Source organism: Pongo abelii, chromosome 4 (assembly GCF_028885655.2).
Source record: "Pongo abelii isolate AG06213 chromosome 4, NHGRI_mPonAbe1-v2.0_pri, whole genome shotgun sequence".
Lineage (NCBI taxonomy): Eukaryota > Metazoa > Chordata > Mammalia > Primates > Hominidae > Pongo > Pongo abelii.
In genome coordinates, this window is record NC_071989.2 from 76,106,110 (window position 1) to 76,132,244 (window position 26,135).

The 26,135-nt window shown below is 37.8% G+C and overlaps 1 protein-coding gene across 13 annotated transcripts in view; it reads left to right on the plus strand.

Moving 5' to 3' along the window:
• Positions 1-26,135, plus strand: part of MAST4 (microtubule associated serine/threonine kinase family member 4) — a 569,328-nt gene that overhangs the window by 315,499 nt on the left and 227,694 nt on the right. For 6 of the 13 annotated variants that reach the window (XM_024247058.3, XM_054556424.2, XM_054556425.2 and 3 more), the window contains one exon: positions 1,631-1,666. The exons of the other annotated variants lie outside the window; for them this stretch is intronic. In XM_024247058.3, the coding sequence (XP_024102826.3) occupies positions 1,631-1,666 (36 nt within the window). The remainder of the gene's footprint in view (positions 1-1,630; positions 1,667-26,135) is intronic. 13 annotated transcript variants of the gene reach the window in all.

The following is a 26,135-nucleotide window of genomic DNA, read 5'->3' on the forward strand; positions in this document are numbered from 1 at the left end:
GGCGCTGGTCCCGAGGCTCAGTGCTGTCTCAGGGACACAGGTCCTCCTGCACTGAGGGGCTAGTCCTGAGGCTCACTGCTGTCTCAGGGACACAGGTCCTCCTGCACTGGGGGGCTGGTCCTGAGGCTCACTGCTGTCTCAGGGACACAGGTCCTCCTGCACTGGGGGGCTGGTCCTGAGGCTCACTGCTGTCTCAGGGACACAGGTCCTCCTGCACTGGGGGGCTGGTCCTGAGGCTCACTGCTGTCTCAGGGACACAGGTCCTCCTGCACTGGGGGGCTGGTCCTGAGGCTCACTGCTGTCTCAGGGACACAGGTCCTCCTGCACTGGGGGGCTGGTCCTGAGGCTCACTGCTGTCTCAGGGACACAGGTCCTCCTGCACTGGGGGGCTGGTCCTGAGGCTCACTGCTGTCTCAGGGACACAGGTCCTCCTGCACTGGCTGCAGGCTTCCTTCCTGGCTCACCCCTCAGTGTCTGCCTGCAGTTTCCAGAGTTAATGGAAGAAGAAGAAATTTTCTTCTCCTACCATTATGGGTTTCTCTTCGATTGGACCATTTTAAATTATGTGTTTAATCCTGAACATGGGAGTGTTTCTAGCATTACCGAGATTAGGTTAGACCTGCGCTGTCCAGTGCAGTAGCCATTAGCCACATGTGGCTCTCAAGCTCTTGCAATGCGGCTAGTCCAAACTGAGATCCAGAAAAAGAATGCGAAATATCTCATTAGTAATTCTTATGTTAATAGCATGCTGAAATGATAGTATTTGTGGATATATTGGGTTAAATGTTATGAAAATTATGTTAACTTGTTTCTTTAAAAATAATTTTAATGTGACTACTAGAAAATTTTAAATTGTATAAGTGGCTCTGAATTGTATTTCTGGTGGAGAACAGTGGCTTAGAACATTCAGGAGTCCTTGGAAATGGAGTGTAGTCAGTTCCACCCAAACTACATGGCTGATACACAGGGGGGAAAGAGAGATGGAATGGATATTAAGCAAGTAGCCCCAAATGAACACAATGATGAGACTGGCATAGGCAAAGAATGTTTGTTCACTTGCTACTGTTTTACTGAAGATGAATGTATAGAAATACTACTGTACTACCATTTATAAAAGTTAATAACATAGTTTTGAAAATTATGAAATTACTATTGTGCTCATAGTAACTAGTGAAACAGCACAAAGATATACAAAGAGGAGGTAAATGATCTCCATCCCTTCCAATCCCTGTCTGTATCCACAACCTTAGGTAGTCATTGTTAGACTGGTGTGTATTCTTCCATTTTTCACTTCATGTGCATACAGGTGCAGGTACATTTGCATACATTGATTCATTGCAGTTGTTGCTACTACCTGTCTTAAACAAGATGTTAAGCACCCACTCTTCAATTTTCTTTTGTCACCTTATCAGTCTTCCAAGTCAGTAGATACAAATTTATCCCATTTATTTTAATAATTATATTATGTTCTACATTATAGATATACCACATTTTATTTAACCATTTTCCTATTAACTGACATTCTTGTTGTTTTCAGTACTCCCTTTCTCCCCTCCCCACAACAAACAATGCTGCAATAAACAATTTTTTTACCTATATCCTTACGTACTGGTCCTTTTTTCTCCTATAGGATAGATTCCCAGAAGTGGAATTGCTTGGTCAAACGGTATGTGTATTTCTAATTTTAATAGCTATCACTTTACCCAAAAGAATAGAAAATCACCTTCACCTATAAGAATGCCCATTTCCTACATTCTCACCAGCACTGGATGTCACTGCCCTTAATTCTTTCCAATCTTATTACGCCTGGTCATTACTTCAAATTGCATTTCCTTCACTACCACTGATGTTGAGTATATTTTCATATGTTTACTGTTCATTTACATTTCTCTTTTCTTCATTTCATGCTCATTTTCACTGCCCATTTTTCCATTTAGTAGTGTTTTTCTTTTTCAGTTTCTACAAACTCTTACATGAAAGTATTAATCCGTTGTTGTATGTGTGCAAATATCTTTGCAGTTTTTATCTGTTTATGATGTCTTTTGCCAAATGAAATTGTTAATTATTATTTAATCAAATGTCTTTTTCTTTATTGCTTCTGAATTATTTGTTTTGCTCAGAGTGGTATTGTCCACCCCAAGGTCATGCAGATATTCTCTTAAATTTTCTCACCATTTTTTAAAAAACATTCAATCTTCAACTTAAAATTTTGTACATGAGATGAGGTAGGATTCTCTTTCTTTTTTTTTTTCCCTAGATGGATGACCAGTTACTTAAGTCCTAGTTAATACAAGAAAATTTATTTTTCATGGGATTGAAATGTTGTCCTTGTCACATATAAAGATGCCATATATATTTGGAACTATTTCTGGACTCTCTATTCTGCTCCTATCTGTCTGTTTCTGTGCCAGCACCATTCTGTTTTGAATACACTGGCTTTTCTAGTGACTTATAATTTCTGGTAAGTTCTCCTTCACTCTCCTTTCATACTTTCATGAATTTTTTTAGCCAGTCATTTTTCCACATTGTTCTGGTTAAATTAAAAATTTAAAATTGAAGGAGTTTTATCTTAAATGCTTTTAAAATGAAAGGTAATATAACACTACTCAATACGTAGAACCAAAAATTTAATATTTCTTGGTGTGGGGATCTCTTTACCTGATGCCACTTATTGGAAAAATATTTACTGAGAAACTAAAGGTTACTACTTCTGTCAGTTTTAATTCTTTAAAAGTGATTTACTTTATCTCTGTGATAATTGTACAATTATGCCAAGATGCAAATATTGGGATACAGCCATGACTTTTTAATTATCCAATAATTATATTATTGCATTAAAGCTTAAGGGGTTAAAGTTTTCAATGAATGTAAGTTTTTAGTTTGTATGTCTGTTTATGTACCAAATTATGAAGTATACCCATAACTGGATTGGTTGAGAGATTTGTAAATATGATGTGAACAAAGAACTATAACTGAAGTGCATAATAAACTATGTACTTTGGAATCTTTTGTGACTTAATTCTTTTTAAGCTTAATGTTGAATATTACGTGGACTTTAGAAATTGTCACATTTGAAACTGGATAAAGTTTTCGAGTATTTGATATGCTTTTGACCATTCTTAACTTTTAATTTACACTGTATTAATATGATGTTAACTTAATTGTTTTTACTGAAATTCTTAATTACTTTTTGGAATTCATTAGCTGGTATAATACTAAAGTAATAAATACCTTGTGTTTTTCTAAAGGCATCTGAAATAGTGGAGCTAAATACTAAAACTGGGATAAAAATAATGGTAATTTTAGCTTACAAATAAAGACAAACAAATGTGAGGTCTCTATTTTACTTATGGAAGTAGAAGGACATCCTCATGTAGGTTCTACCTATGTTTACTTGATTAAGTAGAAAAAATTATTAGTTTATTCTGTAGCCAAAAATAAAATGGTGAAATGATTGGTATATATTATTGAGTGTTGTATATATAATGAATGGTATATATATTAATGATATACTTAGATAAAATAAAATTGTTTTAAAAATTGAGATTTTGTTCGTGACCAGCTTGGCCAACATGGTGAAACCTTGTCTCTATTAAAAATACAAAAATTAGCCGGGCATGGTGGCACGTGCCTGTAATCCCAGCTACTTGGAAGGCTGAGACGGGAGAATTACTTAAATCTGGGAGGCGGAGGTTGCAGTGAGCTGAGATCATGCCACTGTACTCCAGCCTGGGTGACAGAGCGAGACTCTCAACACACGCACACACACACACACACACACACACACAAATTTGAGATTCCTTCTAATTTTAATAGTAGTATAATTCACAGAAATAGATTGATATGGCACTTTCTTGAATGTATATGAATATTAAAGATGATAATTAGAAAAGAAGGGGAAATTAAATTACTTGCATTAAGACCAAAAAAGGACAGTCAACTTAGAGTTAAACTGAAACCTTCCATATAAACTTATCATCTTTACTAAATCAAAACAATTTTCCGTCTCATTCTAAAGAAGGTAATAAACAGGCCGGGCGTGGTGGCTCACACCTGTAATCCCAGAACTTTGGGAGGCCAAGGTGGGCAGATCACTTAAGGTCAGGAATTTGTGACCAGCCTGACCAACATGTTGAACCCCATCTCTACTAAAAATACAAAAAACTAGCCAGGCATGGTGGCATGCGCCTGTAATCTCAGCTACTTGGGAGGCTGAGGCAGGAGAATCGCTTGAACCCATGAGGCAGAGGTTGCAGTGAGCCGAGATCATCACTGCACTCCAGCCTGGGCAACAGAGCAAGACTCCATCACAGAAAAAAAAAAAAGAGAAAAAGATGATAAACAGTTACCTTCTCTAGTACTCATATAAAAAACTAATAGGCACTTTATTTACCCTGATTTTGGTCTCTAATATTATTCTCCACTAAAGGTCACCAGGACTGTTTTTGGAACATAACTGGATGTCATGATTGAAATAGGCAGAATTTTGTTGGAACATTTTCTGTTTTTGGAACTCTTTCTTTATCTTTCTCTGTTTTTCTCTTTCCTTCCTTCCTTCCCTCCCTCTCTTTCTCTCTCTCTGTCTCTCTTTCTCATGAACAAGGATGCTTTTAATGATGTGTGGAAGTTGAACAGATGAACCAAATTGAGGTAACTTCTGCTGGCTAGTAGTGAAAATTTAAGTAGCAAAGAGAAAAGTAATTATAAGCCATTTTAACAAACTGAACCTCTCAAAAGCCAAGAGTCAATCATGATATATTCAGAGGTGACAAATGATACAAACTATGCTAAATAAAAGGCATATTGTGTTTCCAGTATTTTCAAATAAGCTGCATTTTGATCAATTCAAATTGTGTTTCCCTACTCTCGTTTTAATCATTATCAAAATTGACAGTTGATAAACATAAATATAAAAAAATTAGAGTATATTTTAATATAATTATGCATATCTGTGTAAATTCCACATTGTTAATTTTAAGGTAAAATTGTTTTAAAATACAAGTAGAATCAGATTTTAAAACAGTAAAAATCAATAAATAACAGGTATCATAAGATTAACACTTGTTTCTTTTCTTTTATAATACTTGCATTTAAGTGTTATTAATATGTTTCTCTTATAATACCAACAGTGAAACATTGAATGTGCGATCTCAGCTCACCGCAACCTCCGCCTTCCAGGTTCAAACGATTCTCTTGCCTCAGCCTCCCGAGTAGCTGGGATTACAGGCCTGTGCCACCATGCCTGGCTAATTTTTGTGTTTTTAGTAGAGACAGGGTTTCTCCGTGTTGGTCAGGCTGGCCTCGAACTCCCGACCTCAGGGAATCCGCTCGCCTCAGCCTCCCAAAGTGCTGGGATTACAGGCGTGAAAATGTTTCTTTTATAATACTTATATTTAACCCTTGAATTTGTTCCAGGGCTGCCTAATTTCTAATGACTCTGGAAGATAGAGTCATTAGAATAGAGAACTTTTCTGTTTTTGTGAAACAAATAAACATAAACAACTAGAAAGCCTGGGGGTTGGAGCGAGGATTGGAGTACGCACAGTGCTGTGACTGTGGAGTTTATTATTTCCAAAGCCAGAAAAATCATAGCGGCTGCAGTGGACCAAGATGCCCAAAAAGCCACTTATGATTAGAGGGTACAAAGTGATAAGTTGGGATGCACTAGAATAATAAAATAATGTTCACATGACTTAAAGAATAAGGTCGGGTGGCAGGGGGGTTGCCCTAAAACTGCAACACTGGGTTAAAAAAAAATCATGTATGTTGATTTAAATGAATCAACTAAGGTTGTGTTAGAGCCCCTAAGTCTGACATAAGGATACTAAGCAAATGAGTATTCTGTGCTGACTAGAAAACAATAATATACCTCCAAAAATAGTTCAGGCCTCATGTTCAAAGCGGTACTCCATAAAGGCTGGGGAACATCACTCCTGGACCTAATGAGGTGAGGTAAACTGCAGCCCTCCTTCGTTCAGAGGCATTCTTAATTTATATCAAACTGAAATAAAACCCTTATGTGACATTGTAAAAGATGAAAAAATAGTACAACTAAAGATTAAAACTGTGGCCAGGCATGGTGGCTCACACCTGAAATCCCAGCACTTTGGAAGGCCGAGTCGGGCAGATCACTTGAGCTCAGGAATTCGAGACCAGCCTGGCCAACATGGTGAAACCTCATCTCTACTAAAAAAATACAAAAAATTAGCCGGTATGGTGGCGCACGCCTGTAATCCCAGCTACTCAGGAGGCTGAGGTGGGAGGATGGCTTGAGCCTGGGAGGTGAAGGTTGCAGTGATCCTAGATCATTCCACTGCACTTCAGCCTGAGTGACAGAGTGGGACCCCATCTCAAAAGAAAAAAATGAATCAAGATCAATGTTTTGCATGTATTAATTATCAATGTAAGACTTGTTAAGTTTGCGTATAAATGGCCAAGATAAAATGTAACTTCATGTAACGTTCTAATTAAATAATATTATCTTCTTGTGAAAATGCTGCCTTTATTCAATATTACTTTCATGTATTTGGTAAGATGGTACCATCTTAGATTGTCTCAAAATGAAATGCCAGCAGTCTTCCATCTTTATTTTGCCTTAGTCCACTGCTAGAGTATGTTAAGCCTCCTACACACAGGAGGTAGCAAATTACTGACACAACAGATTCAGTGCCTGTGTGGGACTTCCATATTGCTGAAATTTTAAATGGCTCTATCAGTGGGAAAGTATAGCATCCTAAGAGAAGATGCGGTTCTTTTGGAGTACGGATCCACTCTGTTTCTGGACTCGCTGTGGAAATTGTAAATCAGCTGTAATTGTGACCTGAGTGCTCGTCTTCCCTGTTATCGTGTCTTCTTCCTATTAAGAGATGAGTTGAGACTGCTCCATTTATTGGGGTGAAGCCATTGGGTCAGTAGTCAGTGACCCTTATTCTCTGTGTCTTAAAGAGAAATAGCCTCTTTCTTTTGGGAACCTATTGTGAGCTGGTGACATGTACTGCCAGCTGCATGTAACTTCCAGGTTAACTCATGTCAAAGGACTATCTTTTAAAGCGACACATTGAATTTGGTCCCTAGTTATGAATCCCCACAATACTAGTGTACATCTAAATGTTTAAATGTCAACCTCTTCTCCGTTTTCTGCTGTCATTTCTGCTAAAAATGACAAAAATTGTAATGAATGAAATAACTACTTGCAAAAAAATATACTGTCTCTTCTAGTATTGCCTTTGTTAAAGGCCAGCTTACTATTGCTTAGAAAGGGATAGGACTATTGAGATGTATGAATAGAAAACTTCAAAAGTGAAGCTGTCAAAGTAATGGAAAATAAAGATATTTTAAATATAATTGCAGTTGAATTCAGTAGTGAAAAAAAGTCAAAGGATTTCTACTTAATGCCATCCTGAGGTGTGGAACATTTTGTAAGAATGAGTAGGATATTCACAGAAAGGAGAGCACCTCAGCGTTCTCCAATTTAGAGCAGCACATGTTCCCCAACCTCCAATTTATCTGACCAGGTCTTCACTGTATCTGTTAAGACCCCTTCATTTTCATCTTCTCAGGCGTCCAGCCGTGGAGCATAAGATCACATTTGTTAGGGACACTGTGACTGAACAAATATTTTCTTTTACATGGTGCTTTCAGAAGAATTCTTTTATCTCCTAGATGGCCAGGCTCCTTGGAAGCCTGAACAATAAAATCTGAGCGATCTATTTCGGCACCAGAATCCTGTGAGCTCAACATACTTTGAAGCGGATTGCTCCCCATTGTGGGGCCACAATAAAAAGTGGGGTTTTTCATAGTCCTTGTATTAATGTCTGCAAAGCCAAATGGCTTTGTAAAATGAGTGCAAAAGCAGTATAACTGATTAAAAGAAATGCTGGGTAGTTAAAGGCTTTCATACCCAATGTGAGTCTGGCAGAAAGCACTGTCCTCTTGGGATACGTTAATATTGGGGAATCTCACTCTCCCGTCTTCAAGGGTCAGCCAAAGATAATCGAGACAGGTGTTGGTCACAGGAGCCTTCAACATGAAGGTTGAAAAAATATGTCTAGCTGGCCATTGAGAGAATTGCCACAAAACAAAATAATGCAACTGGTTGGTGAAGGAAGTGCTTTCTGTAGGTAGAACTTTCTGAGGTTGTGGCTATCACGTTGTTCTCTTTTTTCCTGGTTTTTTATTGTGGTCCTAAATCTGCATCCTCCTGTAACCCCCAGATTCCATTGTCTTATACCTAAGGGTAACCAAACTCATGCTTCTTCTCAGTATAGTCTAAATGACTCTTGAGGTTGTAAAGATCTTGCTTTTTGGTTGCTGCTCTAGAAATCATCCTGCCTGTGTTTGTAACCCTGCCTGCTGACCTTAACCTCACAACACAGTCATATATTTCAAGTTGTTTGGGGAGAAGGGGGTTGATGAAACCTGGTGTTGCACATAAAGGGATTCAGAGATGTGGCAAATTGTTCTCTGGCTTTATAAGCTATCATTCAATTATTGGGAAATGGCATTCAGGACCGAAGGAGCAAAAAGCTCATCTTAAGATGTGTTTTAAAAACCTGTCATAAAAGAGTTAGGTGGCCCCTGGTTTAGTTGCTTTTCCATCATCAGGAAACCCTTTAATCCTTCAGTGAATGACATATCATAGGGTTTTAAAAACCAAGCCACCTTGCTGTTCCATTTTCTCCTTGTTGCCATCTCATCTTCCTGACTCATCAGATTTGGTGCTGATCTGCTTGCAAAGTAGGAAAGGCAGAGGGCCTGGCACCTCTGTATTCAGTTGAAATAGCCAATTTCAGAAGAGTTTGTATGTTTTGACCTTTCTGAACTTCTGTGGATCCTTTTGAAGAGGGAAGTAATTCTAACCTGGAGGCATTCCCAGTAATTATTTTGGAGAATAAATTGATATGTGTATCCCTATTATTGTGGTCTATCTTTTGAGTAAAAATATAGAATTTATAATATTTTAATAGGACTAGTTGGTCTTTGTAGAAAATAATTTTTTTTTTTTTTTGAGACAGAGTCTGGCTCTGTCGCCCAGGCTGGAGTGCAGTGGCGCGATCTCGGCTCACTGTGAGCTCTGCCTCCCAGGTTCACGCCATTCTCCTGCCTCAGCCTCCCGAGTAGCTGGGACTACAGGCGTCCGCCACCGCACCCGGCTAATTTTTTGTATTTTTAGTAGAGACGGGGTTTCACTGTGGTTTCGATCTCCTGACCTTGTGATCCGCCCGCCTCTGCCTCCTAAAGTGGTGGGATTACAGGCGTGAGCCACCCCACTGGGCCTGTAGAAAATAATTTAAACAATATTTCAATTGATCATGTAGGTGGTCCTTTTAGAAAAACTAGAAAATACAGATAAGAAAAAATGCATTTAAAATTACCCCATGTTTTATCACTTAGGGAAAAGATAGTTTACAAAGCAGAGAACTGAGCTTTTACTTCTATCTTTTGATGCATTAAATAATTTTTCCTTTAGGTACTTTCAGTGTTACAGTCTCAGCATTTAAGAAATAGGATAACATTTTATTTTACTGTGAAAATTCTTAGATCATAAAGCATGGATCATTTTTTCTGAGTATTTATATTGTAGAAAAATATAGAAATGTGAAGAATAAGATAGTTTTTACCCATAATCTAACCATGTAGGATAGTTGGCACAAATGTTTTTCTATATACTTTTAGACTTTTTTCTAAATTCCTATTTGATAATTATTGATTCTTGGCATGCGTTTTCTTTCCAGCTGGGAAGTACTTTCTGCACGGACCAGTTGTGTATTAGTTGAGTGCTCTGCTTGCCCACAAAATTTGCTGCATCTTGAAACAGAAAAAGCCAGGAGAGCTAAGTGTTAGACAGTTTTTAGTGGTCATGTGTAGTTGTTGAGGGTACTGAGGCATTTCCTCAGTTTCAGTAATTCATTTTATGAAATTTCAAAAGGTAACATTTTTCCTTGAACTGTTGGTGATATTTGTTTAGGTTCAGGAAGGCTTTTACATTTTATGTGCAGGAAATCACTCTAAACAACACATTTAATAGGTTCCAGTAGTCAACAGAGATGCTATATTCATTTAGGGAAAATAACAGATTTTCTTTGTTTTGCCTTAACACTTGGGGCTTTATAAGATTTCCCCAGAAACCAGCACTGTAGCCATTCTTAGCCAAGTTATGATTTATAGAGTGATTTATTGATCATGGAAGATTTCCCAGAGTTCCTCAGGATATATCATTAATGTAACTTTGTATATACTGTCCTGCTGGAGTGGAGGCTCCCTAGGGGTAAGAAGTTTTGTTCCCTGCACTGTGCCTAGCATGTAACAGGTGTTCCATAAATATTTGTAGAATATTGTTTTGTGTGATTTTTAAAACATGTGTCTCCCTTATTGCCTAGCACTCTCATTGACTAACCCTATAATTGATCAAGTAATTATTGAATTCCTACATTAAATTGCTCCAACTTTTAATAAGAACATGCTATGCTTCAAATGTAACAGTGAATGTTGAGTCCTCCATTTAATGAGCTTCCAGCCTAGTACAATTTTTTTTTTTTTTGCATTTAAGTCTTTTATGAGAACAGATGAGTGATGGATTCACTACTGATTAATGTTTGACCAGTCTTCTATATAAAGGAATACAATTTAATTCTCATCCATTTGGGCTTTTTGTCAAGGAGAGATTTCGGCATAGGTGATGTAGGCTCCCATTTACTGGTATGAATTAAGGAGTTCCAGAAATAGATGACTATGCAAATTACTTCCAATTAGTCTGTCTTATGTCACAGCCTTATTGGTGGTGGAGACGGTGAGGTAATATAGGTAAAAAATAGATATCAGCTGATAGGAATAAAATTAAATTATTTTCTGGCTGGGCGCGGTGGCTCATGCCTGTAATCCCAGCACTTTGGGAGGCCGAGATGGGTGGATCACCTGAGGTCAGGAGTTCAAGGCCAGCCTGACAAATATGGTGAAACCCTATCTCTACTAAAAATACAAAAATTAGCGGGCATGGTGGCGTGCACCTGTAGTCTCAGCTACGTGGGAGCCTGAGCCAGGAGAATTGCTTGTACCTGGGAAGCAGAGGTTGCAGTTAGCTGAGATCACGCCACTGCAGTCCAGCCTGGGTAACAGAGCAAGACTCCATATCTCTTTCTCTCTCTCTCTCTCTGCATATATGTGTATGTGTATGTGTGTGTGTGTATATATATATATATACACACACACACATACACATACACATATATGTATATATGTATGTATATGTATATATGTGAGTATATATGTATATATGTGTGTGTGTATATATATATTTCCATTATTGTTCCTGTGGCTTGAATACATTGATAGTTTTTTTTTGTTTTTGTTTTTGCTATATGAAGGAAAAAAAGGAAAGAAAATGTTAAAACAAATGAAAGTGATAGGACTGTGGCCGAGGAGCACCATCATTTTGGGTGGGTTTTCTTTTTACTAAAAGTATAAAGACATGCTAGAGAATAATTACCAAATTTACATCAGTGGTTACATCTGAGAGGAGAGAGGGAAACTGAGATCAGAGAGAGTTGCCAGAGCCTTCAGCTGTGTTTATGTATGATTTATCAAGTTGAGTAGTGAATATACAGGTAGGTATTCATTATGTGATCTCCTTTCTATGTTTTTTAATTTAAAAAAATAAAACTGGAGAATGGATATGCGTGGAAGTGAGATTTCCTCTCGTTTTCTTTTATCATTAAAGGGTTTGGCTTTCTTCTCCAGCTTTTTAGCCTCTTCTATTTCCTATGTCTTCCAGACAGATCCTGTGGCAAGATGGCCAGGAGAAGGAAACAGAGATGTTATGGAAGCAGAGAATTACATTTAAGAGACAGTGACCCATAGAATACACTGAGATATTTGACCTTGTTGAATCCTCAGAAGTGAGCAGTTGTAATACCTCCAGATATGTAATTATTTACTTGTACTCTTCTTTCACTCAGTTGGTTTCTGTTTCTACGTAAGCCTTTGACAGCTACATATCCAGGTGTTAACATCACATGTGCAGGTTTTGAAATTTAGGTACCCAATTTAGCAGCATCTGACCTCATTTTCTTGCTCATAGTAGTATATGATCCCTGTCAGGATGGAGGGGCCCTGTGCCTGTCCCTTACTCTCAACCAGTGAATATTCCTGGAACCACCCCTGAAGTCTGCATGGCTGGAGCCCCATGTGTGTAAATGATGGTGCCTGAAGGGGCTTGAGATGTAACTTGGTGGAGACAGAGAGTGGGCAGAGAGTCACACACAATGATGTGGACGGACACTTGAGAGGAAAGGAAGCAATGTACTGGACCCAGGAAGTAGTTTGAAGATGTTCCATCTGCCTCATATATCAGTTTGCTAGGGTTGCCATGACGAAGTATCACAAATCAGGTGGCTTGAACTACAGAAATTTATTATCTCACATTCCGGAAGCTAGAAATCCGAGATCATAGTGTTTGCAGGTTCGATTCCTACTGAGGACTATGAGGGAGAACCTGTTCCATGCCTCTTCTAGCTTCTGGTGGTTTGTGGGCAATCTTTGGCTTTCCTTGGCTTGCAGAAGCATCACCTCCATCTCTGCTTTTATCTTACATGACGTTTCTCTGGTCTGTACGTCTATCCCTGTGTCAAAATTCCACTTTTTTATAAGGACACAGTTATATTGATTTAGTGTCCACCCTAATTAATCCGTCTGACCTTAATGATCAGCAAAGATCCTATTTCCAAATAAGGTCAAATTCAAAGGTACCAGGTGTTAGGACTTCAACAGCTTTCCAGGGGCACAATTCAATTCATAATACCCCTTCCATTCTCATCCCTACTGCTCAAGTCTAGAAGGCAGATTCCACCTGCCAGTAGACATGGCCCAATTGAGCATGTTGTGGTTTGCGGAATGTCTTTTCTTACTGAGTTCTTCAGAATGGGGTCCATAGTCCCATTGATAGAGAGTGAAAGGACTGTGGAAAAACACAGGGATAAGACAAATTACTTGCTGGGGAGAGGACAATTGAAGGGTTCATTTGCCAGATTGCAAAGTCAGAAAGAAGTACAAGTTGCTCTTCGCTGCTGTTTCTTTCATGCTCAATCCAGGCTTTTCTCCATAGCTCATTAAGGCAAAATCTAGTTTGTCAAAATCCAAACAGTTCCACTTTCAATAATGGCAAATAAATACCATCTCTACTACATTACCTGTTAAATTGGCCTTTGTGGGTAAACCTAGAAACCTCCCAGCTGTTTATAACATTGTTTCTCTAAGAATGTGGTCTGATTTCTCAAACTTATAGATGCACCTTCAGAGCACAGCTTTGTATGTTGTGGAGATTAGCTGGGGAAATAGGGGTTGGTCAGGACTAGGGGTCATGCCAGCCTTAATTCTTTTTCCATGTTGAGTGCTTCTGGAAAGATGCAGAGGGCCACTCTTCTGTGCTCTCTGTGCTAGAAGGCCATGGCCCACTCAGTAGTGGTGTCTCCTTGGTAAATGATGATTTCCCTGAGGTAGAGGACATCATGCTCATGCCCAGAATTAAAACTGGCTGGGTGACTGGGAGAAGCATCAGCTAACCCAAAGTCTGTGTGTATTAGCTGTGTTCTCCAGAGAGAACCAATAGGGGATGAATGGATGGATAAGACGGGATTGATTAGGGAAATCTGTTTACATGATTATGGAGCTTGAGAAGTCCTACAACAAGCTGTCTACAAGCTAGAAACCCTGGAATGACAGTAGCATGGTTCAGCACAATACAAGTCTGAAAGCCTCAGACACAGGGAAACTAATGGTGTAATTATCAGTCTGAGGCAGAAGGCCTGAGAATCTTGGGGGCCATTAGGGTAAGTCCTGGATTCCAAAGGCTGGAGAGTCTGGAGTTCTGATGTTCAAGGGTAGGAGAAGACACGTGTCCCACCTCTAGGAAATGGAGAGGAGGAAATCACCTTTCCTCTGTCTTTTTTGTTCTATCTGGGCCACCATCTGATTGGGTAGTGCCTGCCCACATTGAGAGAAAATCTTCTTCACTTAGTTCATGGACTCACATGTCAATCAGTCTCCTCTGGAAACACCCTCAAAGACACACTCAGAAATAATGCTTTACCAGTTCTCTCAGATGTTTCTTAATCCAGTCAAGTTGACACCCAAAATTAACCATCACACTGTACTTCCCCTTTGCCTTAATGATAAAACTCTGCTTTTTGTCAGGATGGTAATGTTTTCAGCTAAAAGGATATACTTATCATCAGCCTGCCTCTCTCACAGCTAGATACAGTTATGTTACTATATTCTGGCTGATGAGATGTAAGCAGAGGGAATTAAATTCAAGGGATAGACAGCTGGTTGGGGACCTTTTTCCTTTTCTCCTTTATCTGGAATGAATTTGTGTTGGCCAGAGCTCCAGCAGCTGTACTGGTCCATGAAATAAACATGAAGGTAGACTCTACATGCTAAGGATGATGGAACTGCAAGGTAGAAGTAGCTTGAGTCTGATGATTTGGTAGCTACCAAACCACCCCTGCTTCTGAACTTCTTTTACCTAATGAAGCGATAAACTATTTTGCTTAATCACTTATTTGGCTTCCCAGTTATCTGCAGCCCATTCTAACCCATACAGAGACCTTTCCGTAGGAACCCCATTCACTATCCTGTAGAGGATATAGTATGTTCAAAAATAAAGGCCAACCAAGTGGAATGAAGACAAGAGAATGACTTTCCAAGACCTAAAGAACAACGGGTCTGCTAAGAACAACGGGTCTGCTATGTGCCATGGTATCTTTTCCCCAAAGCATCTTGAATGAGAGCAGGAAGAGACAACTGAAACTGTGCCCCCTTTAGCTACTTCCTTATTTCCTCAAATTTCGCTTTTATCTAATACCATAGATAGTGTTGGCCATTACCATTTTCTGCTAGCTCACATTGAGTTAAAGCAGCAACAACATCTTGGCAGTAAAACACTGTTTTGAGTACTTCATTGCTTTTTACTGTTGTTTCAGAAAGGTGAGTAGAAAACAGAAGTATGTGCTGATTATCTGGTAAGAAGTGTAGTTCCCACAAACTAAATGCAGCTGACACCACAGGGAAATTATTTGGCTTTCCAAAAAGGTCTAATCTTTAGCTTCAGTAAGACATTCATTGTATTTGGTCCAGTGGTGTGTGTATATGATTGTGAATGAGAAGAACAAAGGTAAAGGATTTGAACAGATCGGAAGTATATCAATGAGGAGTATATGAGGAAGAATTAGAAAGTTTGAAATTTTTTATGTCTCAAGGAATAAAAACTTCCCTGACAATATATATTTGACCCTTTGACATGCTTTCAGGAATGTATGAAGCAGGAAAGTAAAGAGCTGCCTTTATACCATTCTATCTGGGTTCACTGTCTTTCAGCAACTGAGTGATTCTCTGATAGAACATTGTGGATTGAGAGGAAATTAGAATGGGTGTGCCTGCTTTAGGATTACATAGTGCTGGACCTTTGAGGAAAGAGAAGCAGAGATGGATAGAATTGTTGTGGCAGAACTGAGCTTGTATACTTGGTCCTGTGGGAGGGTATCCGCTCTCCTTCCAGCTGTGTAGGGTAAATAAAGGTTACTGTAAAGCTTCTTTATCTGTCTTGAATTATTCATGTTTCTCTCCATCTTTGGCTTTACAGCCAACCCTCAGAGATGAAGATTTTCATGGAGGACCAGATATAGGGGAAATATTGCTTCTGAGAACTTATTTTATCTGTAACAAGGCCAAGTCATTTTCTAAGTGTCTCATTTTAAAGTCACAATGATATGAGACCCTAAGTAATATCTACTGCTTGGGGAACTGAGAAGGCAATTCATGCTATCCATTTATACTTACCGAAGTATATAAAATGACATGTTTTCTCACTGAATGTGTTTATCCTTATTTTTATGGAGTTTCAGACATTTACAAGGGTTTTTTAAAGGTTTATTTCTGATCGCAGGTCCTAGTACCCTGTTTTTCCCTCAAGCTATTAATTTTTCCGATTGTGAGTTTACTTTTCTTGTTGCTTATCAGGAACCTAATTCTTTGTTGTGAGGGTGGAATTTCTGTACTGGGTTTGTGAAAATCTCTTCTTTCCTGTATCTTTTTTTGGGAGGGAGAAATGTTGCAATGAGGTTGGTGAAAGGAGCCGAGCTAACTCTGATTCTAACAGTTTTCTTAATATATTTCTAATGAGGTTATTATAGTTGTCACTTGCTGATGAAACAAGATTGAGCTAGACATTGTGTTGGATTTCATTTATTGATTTCTAGTTATTCCATGGCAATCTAGAAAGTTTGGAAATGGTGTTTTCTTTTTTCATGCAATACCTGGCCTCCATCACAGAAAATATTTAGCTCATATTGAAGATAGCATTGCTGCCTGAAAGGCATGTATATATTAGTACACTGTATTAAAAAAAAAAAAAGAGGAAATAGCATCCAATTTCCCCAGTGCAGGACTATAATAGTTTCCTACTGAAATTACAACCAGAATAATACTGACACCTGGTGATCCTGTAGCGTGATCTCACCAAAGCTTTAAAAGTACGTGGAAGGAGCCCTGAAACCATGTTATCTTCAGGGAATTATAGTTAGTATCCAGTTTTGTTTTTTCAGGGGTGAGCAGGAGTGGTATGAAGTATATCTTCAATAGCTTAGCTGGTAAGAAACATCACACTGACTTCCTCCTTCAGTGAACTATCCCTTCTGAATTGCTCTAAATAAAATCTTAAGTAATGAGGGCTTTTTATACATAATCTGTTTGTCAAACTGCAATTTGAATTATTTGAGAGATTTCTGAAGATGAGTAGGTAAAAAGTCTTCATCAGGTCTGTCACCATTATCAGAAACATGCCAAAACCTTATCAGTTTATATGAGGTTGGCCTTTTCATTCGGAATTCCCAATTGGGCATGGAGAGAGGGGTTCAGTCCTAGAAATGAAAGGCTTGTTTTATCTTCTAGTTTACTTACTCAAACAGTAAATTCATAAGATGGCTATTCCATAGAAGACTTCAGTTTCATTAGTTTATTTTAGCTGGATAACATGTGATTTTGGAAGTGAAGGTGACTGAGATCTCAAGGCTACCCCACAGGTTGTATATTTAAAGAAATAACAGTTTGTTTTCTCATGAAAATTAAAAGGGAAAAGTAGAGGAAAAAAAACGACATGAGATAAACACGTGTTGAAATTGTGCTTATGCTTTGAATTAAATTCCTTGCATGGCTGATTCTTATTTAAGGCCGGAAATGATGAAACCTTGATCTGAAAGCTGCATTATAAACTGAAGAGATGATGAAAGTTTTCTCCGTATTGGGGTTGGTAATTAGCTATGCGTGGGTCATGGGTTGATGATTAGTTCTGTTCCTCAGAGCATGTCTGCAATCTTTGATATCTACTTAAGCTATGTAAATAATTTACACAGTTTTTATTATGATTTTTCTATTAGTCTTTGATAGAGTGAAACCTGATATTTTCTCTGACAAACCATGAAATTTAGCAATTAAATCCTTTTATTCATCTGAAGTCTGTACTTGGTGAAAATAAGTCTCAACAAAACATTGTGTTGGGGCTTTCAAAATATTATTTAGTGGTTCTTTGGCATCTAGGAAACATAGCTTTTCATAATTATTTCTAATCTCCTCATAGTTATAGACTTTAATTCTCACCTAAATAAGAATCATATTTTGAAATCCATAGACATTGGGAAACCAGAGATTTTTTGCCTCTTCATCACCTTACTTTTGCATATCTCCAGTTTATTATTTATTACTACATTTAGTCTTCCATAGATTCTGTTCATATCTCTTTAACTAAAGTAAGCTAAGTACTTACAGTTCTGATAAACTCCCTATGCCTTCATTGCACTTATATGCCCCTTTTATATGGAAAAATCTCTAGTAAATATTTCAGTGGTGATGAATTATTTTCATAATTTGACTCACTGGAAGTGAGATCGTGAGATTTGGAATTGCAGATACATGCGTTTCAACTTCCATCAGCAAAACCTATTAATAATTGTTCCACATTCTTTTACTGCTGCAGAAAAAAATTATTTTTGGTCCCGACTTATTTTTCTCTTGATTGCATGCCATCATCTTGTCCTTATTAATGAAATAATGCACCTCTTACAAACTATTCTTATTCTCTCTTGTTTGGGTATTCTTATCCTGGAATCAGTGGATAGCTTTCTGGAGTCTGTGAATTCCCTGAAATTGTATATAAACATGTGTGCATGTTGCTCTCTCATGGACCTTCTCCCTCTTCCTAAATCTTAGGCTTCTTGTGGTACTGTGATCTGCCTGACACTTGTTCATTATGGAGTACCTAATGGCAAAGTGGCCACATGTGGAGATTGCTGAGTTCAGTGCTTCTCAAACCAAGTGGTAGTAGTTTGTCTTTATATTTAGAGGTATTCTTCTAATTTAAATAATGTATGAATGTCTTTAAAAGAAAAAGAATCCATACCCACAATGTTGACTTAAATAGTTTTTATTTTAATGATACGTTTTTTGCTTTTATTTATTTTTTTGAGATGAGGTCTTGCTGTGTTGCCCTGGGTGGTGTTGAACTCCTGGCTTCAAGTGATCCTCAAACCTCAGCCTCCTCCTGAGTAGCTGAGATTACAGGCATGAGCCACCACACCTGGCTTTAATGCTATTTTGTTTATAAAGAAAAAAGTCAGATATAAACTTCTGTGTTTGACAGTTTTTCTGCTAAAACAATTTAAAATAAATACAACATAATTGCAAAAAAAGTAGCATGTAAAGTAACAATATGAATTTAATATTGCATATTAATGACGATACTCTGCTGAGACTAAATCACCCTTTACAATATGAATATACTATTGACTACTGTGGCAGAGGCTTCCTTTATTTTATTTTATTTTGTTTTTTTGAGTTGGTATATTTATCATAGGCAATCTCAATTCTCCTATAACTTTTCTGATACAAAGCCTTTAGTGATGATTCCATGGTATTCCATGATATCATTTGGTCCTCACTTCATTTGTGTATTAGACCACTGATCTTTTCTCATTAGCTCAGGGAAATTGAAGTAGTAATATTTAGCCAACTTGATTATTAGCACATATGAAATATGGCACTGAAATCATGGGGCAGTCTGAAGTTAAAGGATAGTAATCATACATTTCTTGTTTTGTAAGACTTCATGACACGGCAACAAAATTTTTAAAAATGTATTAAGTATTCATATATCCCTGAAATTTTTTTTTCAGATTGCAGTTTGAGGAAGACTGGCATAGCATATACTAAGAGTAAGAATTGGTGCAGATTACTTTTAGTGGATTAACTGCATATACCTAAGCTTTGCATTTTTTGGTATTTGGCTTTGGCTGTCTCTTTTTCTAAACCCAGCCTTGCTCTTAGCTGTCTCATCTGCTACAGGTAAACTAACCTGGCAGCAAAGGGGGAATTCAAAGGGTGGGGTGGCAGAGAATGTTGTCAAACCACCAGCTCTGATGAGTAAAAAGGTCTCTGCCGTCAGTGGTAACATGGGACTTTTTACTGGGTGATTCTATAATTTCTGTAAATATGTTTCCCAAAGACATATGCATTTGAAAGCGATAATTACTATAGTTAGGATCATGTCCACAGTGCTTTTTCAGGAGGTAAGGCTGTCTTCCAATCTAGTTCTGCCACTTAGTAGCTGTATGACTTTGCCTCTGCTAAAATGGGAATTGTGGAAATAGGACCAATCTGAGGCTTTCGTGAGAGAGTATATAAAAAATGCTTTTCACAGTCCTTGGCTTACACTTGGCACCAGTGGATGTTTGCTCACTCCTAATGCCACTACCAGTACTACAAGAAAAATATTCCCAGTAACGATTCTTTGAATTCATTTAATATACAGAGAATACAAGTAAAGGTCTGAGACAGGCATCCCCATTTCTCAACTTGCGGTTAGTCGTTAGATTTTGATACTATCTGGTATGATGTTTTTAGCATAAAAGGTGGTATATTATCATTAGCTTTTTTATGAGAGTAATTACCATCTTCTAGGGTACCTACGGAGGCCAATTATAATGGAACCTTGCAACCTCATTACTACCCTCTGAATCTGACCTTTTGCCCTTTTCCAACCTGGTTATCCCTCCTTTAAATTCCCTTAGCTGTCGTTCTAGTGTGTCCTTTCTTCCCTTTCTGTCCCGGGGAAGCCTGAAGGAAGCTTGTCAGCTCAGTACTCAGTGTCCCACTTATTGCCAAAGCAGTTGTAGCTGCATTTGCCACCATTGTTCTAACTGTGCTCCTCAGTTGTCAGATGCTTCTCTATAGACATTTTTCTCCCTGAGTCTTTCTTTTTTGTTTGTTTGTTTCTTTTTTTTTGAGACAGTCTCGCTCTGTTGCCCAGGCTGGAGTGCAGTGGCACAATCTCAGTTCACTGCCACCTCTGCCTCCCGGGTTCAAGCAATTCTCCTGCCTCAGCCTCCCGAGTAGCTGGGATTACAGATGTGTGCCACCACGCCCAGCTAATTTTTGTATTTTTAGTAGAGACGGGGTTTCATCATGTTAGCCAGGCTGGTCTCAAACTCCTGACCTCAAATAATCCATTTACCTCTGCCTCCCAAAGTGCTGGGATTACAGGCATGAGCCACCGCACCCGGCCCCCAGTCTTTAATCCTAAGGTCAGGTTGCGTTGTCTCCATTTAACTGATGTGAACACCAAGGCCCAGAATGATTATTTAGCCTGCCTGGGATCTCAAGGCTAGTAACTGACAGAGGATCCAAACTCAGTCTTTATCACTTCTTTGACAGTTCCCCTATTTTCTTGTCTTTGTGTTATTCTGGTTTCAAAACGAGAAAGTGTGAATTTGCGTGGGGCAGGGTCACGTGTTTCAGATGGACTCTATCAATGGGAACATATTTATAACAGTCTGAGTTTAATTCCTGGCTTTGCCGTGTAATAGTTGCATGATCTTGAACAAGTTACTTAACATCTCTGGTCCTTACTGTCCTCACCTGTATGATGGAAATAGTCATAATGGCATGCTTATCATTTTCATGCACGTCTCTGTGAAGAGACTACCAAACAGGCTTTGTGTGAGCAATAAAGCTTTTAATCACCTGGGTGCAGGCGGACTGAGTCCGAAAAGAGAGTCAGCGAAGGGAGATAGGGGTGGGGATGTTTTATAAGATTTGGGTAGGTAAAGGAAAATTATAGTCAAAGGGGGTTGTTCTCTGGCAGGCAGGAGTGGGGTTCACAAGGTACTCAGTGGGGGAGCTTTTGAGCCAGGATGAGCCAGGAGAAGGAATTTCACAAGACAATGTCATCAGTTAAGGCAGGAACAGGCCATCTGGATGTGTACGTGAAGGTCACAGGGGATATGATGGCTTAGCTTAGGCTCAGAGGCCTGACAATCTTGGGTTGTTACAAAGATTAAATGAAGTGATATTTGTAAATGCACCTTAAACAATACCTGACGAATATTACCCTTTATGTGGGTATGTTAAATAACAATAAAAATGACTTCAAATTATAAATCAATGAAAAACTCTTTTTAAAATTTCTTTTCCCAGCATCATCTTTTTCTTAGATAACCTTCAGTGCTGAACTCCATATTACTCAGCCCTTTCTCCTGGATGCCCTCTCTCCTCCTCACTACAGTGCGGCTTTCACTAAATCTCCCACTGCTTTCTTTCTCTTTAATCACTCTGCAAAGGACAAATTCCAGTAAGCTTTCACTCATTGGAGATGGAAGGACAAGAATCCAGGCTTTACCATGGGAAACACAGAGAGGCACTCATGTTATTTTAAAACACTTACGGTACTTTACTATTTAATAAATATTTAAGCCCCTACTGTATGTCAAGCACTGCACATTTAAGTGTGAAAAATATTGGGGAGGTACAGTGAACAGGACAGACATGGCCCCTTCTAAACTTCATAAGTACTCATTCAAATTAGGAGAACAAAATCCCTCTCACCAGAAGGACTAAGGGGTACCTCAGTGCACGCTCATATGTACTGCTTCATTTATTGCACTATCAGACTGTCTTCCCATCTTTGAATCTCCAAGACCTCAAAGTATATGGCACCTAGTAGGCATGGAACAAATGTTAATGGTATAATGGATTGGGCATTTATTTTGGTGCGTAGTAGGATAACATTTTGTTCCCCTTTTGCTAACTACTTTCTCCTCCAATTACTTAGTAATCCTCCTCTCCTTAACAGAAATTCTTTCAGGTTTTGTGATCTGTATTTTCTTTAGCCATTACTACACTATTTTTAACAAGGGTAGACATATGTTTCTATATTTGCTCTTCTTTTACAGGTTTTTATGTAGTACATTCATCTACTCATTTTTTTTCAACTATTCATTTTTTTCTAGGTAAGTTAGAATCATGGTTGAGGTTCTCCCTTCATTCTGTATTTCCCTAAAGTGCATATTAAAAGTATACATTTTTATTTAGGAGAAAGTGTCATCCTGTGGCATCTAATTTTTTCTTCCAGAAACATTTTTTATATTCAGTCTAATGACACTGGTATTAGTTTCTCCTTCTAAAGTGTTTTCTTTTCCTTGTAGTTAACCCATATTTTTTTATAATTATACCCTTTATTTTAGTTTTGTTTTTATGTTAATAGTTTCTTCTTTTATACCACCTTTTCTTGTTGTCATTGGCAGCAAAACTGGAATTTTATATTTTTCTATGGGATCCATTCAGGGCACTTAGCTGTTATATTTATATTAATTCCAATAGTTTTTCAGTTGAGTCTGTTTGGTTTTCTAGATACAAAATTATGTACAAATAATGATAATTTTTCATCTTTTTCAATACTTTTACCTCTTTTAGAACTGTCATATTGCCTAGAATCTTATTCCAAATCAGCATTACATAATGATTATGGGTAGATGTTTTTTTTCTTATAATGCTTTTACTGCCTTATTAAGATAAATCTAGACTGTTAGTGTAAAATATGCTCTCTAGTATAAGAAATATTAAAATTTAAAATGCCATATAACTGAAAATTTGTTTTTAGTTACATGGTAATTTTGTCACATAGTGCCTTGTTCATATTTAAGTGAAAGCTTCTTGCTATCCGTAAAGAGAAAATGGCTTCAAGATAAGAAAAAATTGCCTGAATTTAATGGACCTGTATCTTTTAATCAGAAGAACACTGTCTAACTGGCTTTACAATGGTAATGATTGTGTTCTATTCATGAGTTTAAAGAGGAGTTGGGCAAAGGTCCACCAGGCTGTCTGTTGAAAACCCAGGGGGACCTTCACCCTGGGAACAGGGCCGAATCTGAGATACACCAAATTACACCTAAACCGTGACCAGCCTTGACTCAGCTCAGCCATGACTGCACTAAGGTGATTAATTCTCTATCTGCCTATATGAGGAAGAGTAATACTCTCTTGTAGAAAATAACATCCTTTAGAGCATGTGTTCTCAGTAGGCACAAGATTGGTTCTTCCAGTGCGAAACAAATATTAAATGATACAGTGATTTGTGGACCTTCAAAAACCCACAACACATAAACAGATACAACTGGCAGGTTGGGGAAATTAGTAACAAAAAGTCTATTAAAGTTCTTTATGGAGATAATAGTGAAAAATAAAGGTTGGGGAACACTGATTTAGAGCCTTTTCAGTTTTTTAGTATAATATCTGATAATTAAAAGTTATAGATATTCTAAAAGACAAAAACATGTGACCAAAAGACAGTAGACAGACAATATAATGTGCATTTGCAATTTTGCTCCAGAGATTGGAGTTAGAACATATGGACTTAAAAATACATAATTAATGTTAACTTATATTAATCAGTTAACAAAATATGTAAAAGAAAAACAGATGGAAATTTGGAAAATTTCATCAGAGAATTGAAATTTGTGAAGAGATAAACAAATAGAAAACTGAAAAGCATAGTATCTGAAATTAAGAACTCTCTGGATGGGTTTAAAGTTAATTAAACACAGTGGAAGACAGGATTAGTAAACTGGAAAACAGGTTAATAGAAAATAATCAAACTGAACCAGAGAGGAAATAATATATACATGTATTCCACTTGCAAACTGTTTGCGAAGTACCATCTTTTTCCGTATCCTTGCCAAAAATATGTATTTTAACAATGTTTATATTTTGCCAATTTCTTTGTAAAGCGATATCTCATTGTTAATTTAATCTGAATTTCACTAACAAATTTTACCTTTTCATTGTATTTTGCTAGTTAGTTATTCTTTTCTGAGAAATACCAATTCATATTTTGCCATTATGTATCTGGGGTCATTTGTATCAATTTGTAATTTTTTTCTGAGATAATCTTTTGTCATTTCTGTTACAGATAAATTTTCTAGATCTATAGATAAAACATTTGTGATGAATATACTGTTTTATTTTACAACAAATCTGGATTTATTTGTATACAAGATACCTCAGAGATATTGCTGGGGTTTTTTTTTCCCCCAGACCACTGCAGTAAAGTGACTGCAATAAAACAAATATCACAATAAAGCAGCACACAACTTTTTTGATTTCCCAGTGCATATAAAAGCTATGTGTAAACTATACTGTAGTCTATTAAATGTGCAGTAGCATTCTGTGTACAAAAACAATGTACATTAGCCAGGCTGTGGTGGCTCATACCTCCAGTCCCAGCTACACAGTAGTCTAGGGCAGGAGGATACCTTGATCCTAGGAGTACGAGGCTGCAGTGAGTTATGATCATGCTCCTACACTTCAGTCTGAGCAACAGAGCAAGACCCTGTCTCATAAATATATATATGTGTATATATATGTATATATGTATATGTATGTATATACACACACATCTCTTAATTTAAAAATACTTTATTGCTAAAAAACAAGATCCTGTGAGCCTTCAGCAAGTCATAATCTTTTTGCTGATGCAGGGTCTTGCCTTGATGTTGATGGCTGTTGATTCATCAGGGTGGTGGTTACTGAAGGTTGCGGTGACTGTGCCAATTTCTTGAAATAATTCAACAATGAGGTTGCCACAGCAGTGGACTCTTTCTTTCACAAAAGATTATCTGTAGCAGTCAATGCTATTTGGTAGCATTTTATCCACAGTAGAACTTCTTCCAAAATTGGAGTCAGCCTTCTCAAACCCTGCTATTGCTTTGTCAACTAAGTTTATGTAATATTCTAAATCCTTTGGTTTTATTTCAACATTGTTCATAGCATCTTCGTTAGGAGTAAATTCTACCTCAAGAAATAACTTTCTTTCTTATCCATAAGAAGCAACTCTTCATCCATTCAGGTTTTAACATTAAATTTTAACAATTCAGTCACATCTTCAGGCTCCATTTCTAATTTTCTATTTCTACTACATCTGCAGTTCCTTTTTTCACCGAAGTCTTGAAACCCTCCCAGTCATCTGTGAGAGTTGGAATCAATTTCTTCCACACTTCTGTTTAGGTTGCTATTTTGACCTCTTTTTATGACCTTTTTAGAAGGTTTCCAGTGTACTTTGCCCAGATCCATTAGAGGAATCATTACAGCTGCCATAGACTTAGGAAAAATATTTCTTAAATAACCCAACTTGGGAGTCAGAATTACTCCTTAATCCATGGGTTGCAGAGTGGATGTTTTGTTAGCAGGCATGAAAACAACATTAATTTCTTTGTACATCTTCAACAGAGCTCTTGGGTGAGAAGGTGTGTTGCCAAAGAGCAGTAATATCTCGAGAGGAATCTTTTTTTCTGAGCACTAGGTCTCAATCGTGAGCCTAAAATATTTCATAAATTATGCTGTGAACAGATATGCTGTCATCTAGGCTTTGTTGCTCTATGTATGGAGCGCAGGCAGAGCAGATTTACCGTAATTTTGAAGGGCCTTGGGATTTTCAGAATGGTAAATGAGCATTGGCATCAACTTAAAGTCACCAGTTGCATTAGTTCCTAAAGAGGGAGTCAGGCTGTCCTTTGAAGCTTTGAAGTAAGGCACTGACTTCTTCTCTCTAGCTATGAAAGTCCCAGAAGGCTGTATTGTCTACATTGATAATATGTTGTTTAGTGTAGCTAGATCTTCTGGATATCTTGCTGCAGCTTCTACATCAGCACTTGCTGCTTGCACTTTTATGGTATGGAGATGGCTTCTTTCCTTAAACCTCTGCTAGCTTCCATCTTACACAGCTTCCTCACCCCTCTTGGCTCTCATAGAATTGAAGAGAA